The sequence below is a fragment of the Sphaeroforma arctica genome (assembly GCF_001186125.1).
Source record: "Sphaeroforma arctica JP610 unplaced genomic scaffold supercont1.42, whole genome shotgun sequence".
In the NCBI taxonomy this organism is placed as follows: Eukaryota; class Ichthyosporea; order Ichthyophonida; genus Sphaeroforma; species Sphaeroforma arctica.
This window is the reverse complement of record NW_014040516.1, coordinates 1-3,177: the sequence shown is the minus strand read 5'-3', so window position 1 is coordinate 3,177 and position 3,177 is coordinate 1. Positions and strand designations below refer to the sequence as shown.

Here is a 3,177-nt window from a genome sequence, read left to right as displayed (position 1 = left end):
GTGTGTGTGTGTGTGTGTGTAGTGTAGTGTAGTAGTGTCGTAGTGAGTGTAGTTGTGTAGTGTAGTGTGTGTAGTGTGTGTGTGTGTGTGTGTGTGTGTGTGTGTGTGTGTGAGTGTGTGTGTGTGTGTGCGTGTGTGTGTATGTGTGTGTATATAAAGAAAGACCATCAATACCTTCATCCTTTATTTCAAGGCAACCATCTATTCAAAGGCATCCAGTGCATTGTATGCAGACCTGTGCCCAGAATAACCATCCCCGTATACCCAGTCTTTTTGGCTTTAGCATATAGATCAGTGGTATAAGAGTCTATCATATATTTACTCCCTTGCCGCGGTATTCGCCCAGCCCATTCGCATTGGAATATAGCGGCCATAGGCGAGATGGCTTGGTCGTCTACGCTTCTGTCGCCATATATACCTGCCTGCTTTTGCCCCGGTTTACTGCGGAGGTGGTGGTGGTCACAGTATAGTATAGTGAACACATAGGCCATGTAGACTCGGCTGGGCGCTTGCTGGTGTGTGTGCGATGTTTGTTAGTAAGTTGATGCGGATGGTTATTGCATAGTCACCGCACCAGGGGTGGAACAGCGCGGCAAGGAAATCCTCCAATCACCGGGAAAAAAAACTCCAGTTTTTCTACTTTCGAAGGCCCCCTATCCGGCTCGATACAACTGCACATGAGGACTTAGACACGCACACAGACATTCTTTGAAGAGACCTGTACGAATACTCTGGTGTATGTTTAAATCCTCTAATGGGTAAGGTTTAGACCCTTTAAAGACCCCTTTAAAACCTGAAAACCCTAAACCTTAATTAGTATGTTAGACTTGACTTAACTAAAGTATGTGCGAAACAGCATGGACGCACATGCGCAGCCACGGAGCACTTCTTTGTGAGTGGAGTAGGCGATTGACTGACCCATACTCACAGCACTTAATATAAACCAACACACAGTGCAACACTGGCGATATCTCAGCTTATTGAAACTCTCAATGCGTCCGTACAAAGCTCCACTCAATAATATGTGGGCACAAACCATACATACAGGTGTATATATCTCTAGCCGCACACATGTGTACATATATCCCATTACACACACGCGCGTATATGCATCTCAGACTGAAGTACAAGTACACCTAACACAGAGTGGGCACAAACCACACACACAGGTGTATATATCTCTAACCACACACACGTGTATATATATCCCTAATCACACACGTGTATATATAACCTAACCACACACACGAGTATATATCTCTCTAACCACACACGTGTATATATAACCTAACCACACACACACACGTGAGTATATATCCCTAACCGCGCACACGTGTATATATAGCCCTCAACACACACACGTGTATATATATCCCTAACCATACACACGTTTAAACGCATCTTAAGACTACACTCCAAGTACACCGACCACAGAGTGTACTAACCCAGCCGCGAAGCTCTTCTCTGCGAGCGGGTGAGGTGATTGGCAGTCCCATATGCGCAGCACAGCATCCGAGCCCACACAGCAGATGACACTCTCTGAACTATCCACAGTGGGCACGAGTGAGTAGTCGTGTGTGTTGACGTGCTTGTCATAGGTCACAACAGGCGCACCCCACATGCGCTGGTTGGGTTGTGGTCAGTGGATCAGAAATTCGGGGTGAGAGTGTGTATTTAGGTGTATGTTGTATACGAGTTTTTGCCGAGGTGGTTCTGTGCTTGAGATATGGCGAAGAGATTGGCCTAATATCGAGAGGTAGTCAACGTGACATGAAAGCCAATACTAACAGTATACGGCGTTTTGCCGAAGAAGTTTTGTACTTAAGATATGGCGAAGAGATTGGCCTAATATCGAGAGGTAGTCAACGTGACATGAAAGCCAATACTAACAGTATACGGCGTTTTGCCGAGGAAGTTTTGTACTTAAGATATGGCGAAGAAATTGGCCTAATATCGAGAGGTAGTCAACGTGACATGAAAGCCAATACTAATAGTATACGGCGTTTTGCCGAAGAAGTTTTGTACTTAAGTTATGGCGAAGAGGTTGGCCTAATATCGAGAGGTAGTCAACGTGACGTGAAACCCAATACTCACAGACAATTCTGCAAGGTCACCATAATCATTGTTTCGCAGCGGAAAACAAGATTCTGGCTTTCGATACAACCCAAATACTTTAAAGATGGGTATGGTCAATTAAAAGTTTGGGTTTTAGGGTTTAGGGTTAAGGCTTAGATCAATCCAATACAATGCTGTGATTTAACAAGAAGGTTTTGTTTGTTTGCGTCCGCAGAGAGGAACGGAGATATTATTGACTGACTGGAGTTGTGGTTCATGTGATCCCAGATATATAGACATATACAAGAACAAAACATATCACGAACACTGTATATATACCAATATGAAAGCAGACCTTTATCCACATATCGAACAATGTCCACTTTTATGTAAAACGCGCTACCCAAAGAGGAGAAGCTAGTCCCCGCAATCCATGCAGCTGGCGAGTCCACGAATGATGACCTTCATCAATTGGACCCACAAAAAAAACACACAAACACCATACCCATCTCAGCGACAAACAGACAAACACATACAACATGACAACGACCGTAGACGCACATGGGCATATACAAACCTATCTCACACGGCGCCTATTTTTAGAATTATATCTTTATATTTCTGGGCATACATATCTCAGCGACAAGCAGACAACAAACATCCAACATGACAACGACCGTAGACGCACATAGGCATATACACACCTATCTCACTACGGCGTCCTATTTTTAGGATTCTATTTTTAGAACTCTGGGTATATTTATCTCAGCGACAAACAGACAACAAACATCCAACATGACAACGACCGTAGACGCACATAGACATATACACACCTATCTCACACGGCGCCTATTTTTAGAATTATATTTTTATAACTCTGGGCATACGTACCTGATCGTACATACGTAGGCCGCCACGGCCCAAACGACTGATGAGTACGTGAACGTCGTCTTTCATAACGTGGATAGACGACACCGACGCCATTTTCTTCTCCAAAACGACCTCCTTTTTACTACTGTAGGAATCTGTAAGTTTGACGAGGATTGATTTTCAGGGAAATATATACATACATACATACGTGCGTACATACATATAGATATCATATATATATACATATATTTA

At 43.6% G+C, this 3,177-nt stretch overlaps 1 protein-coding gene across 1 annotated transcript; it reads right to left on the bottom strand.

The window, feature by feature from the left end:
* Positions 1-1,408: 1,408 nt before the first annotated feature.
* Positions 1,409-1,624, bottom strand: SARC_01111 (hypothetical protein; the record flags this gene model as incomplete). The annotated part of the gene is made up of 1 exon (XM_014305159.1): positions 1,409-1,624. A coding segment is annotated over one exon (216 nt), but the record flags the coding sequence as incomplete, so codon positions are not given.
* Positions 1,625-3,177: the final 1,553 nt, after the last annotated feature.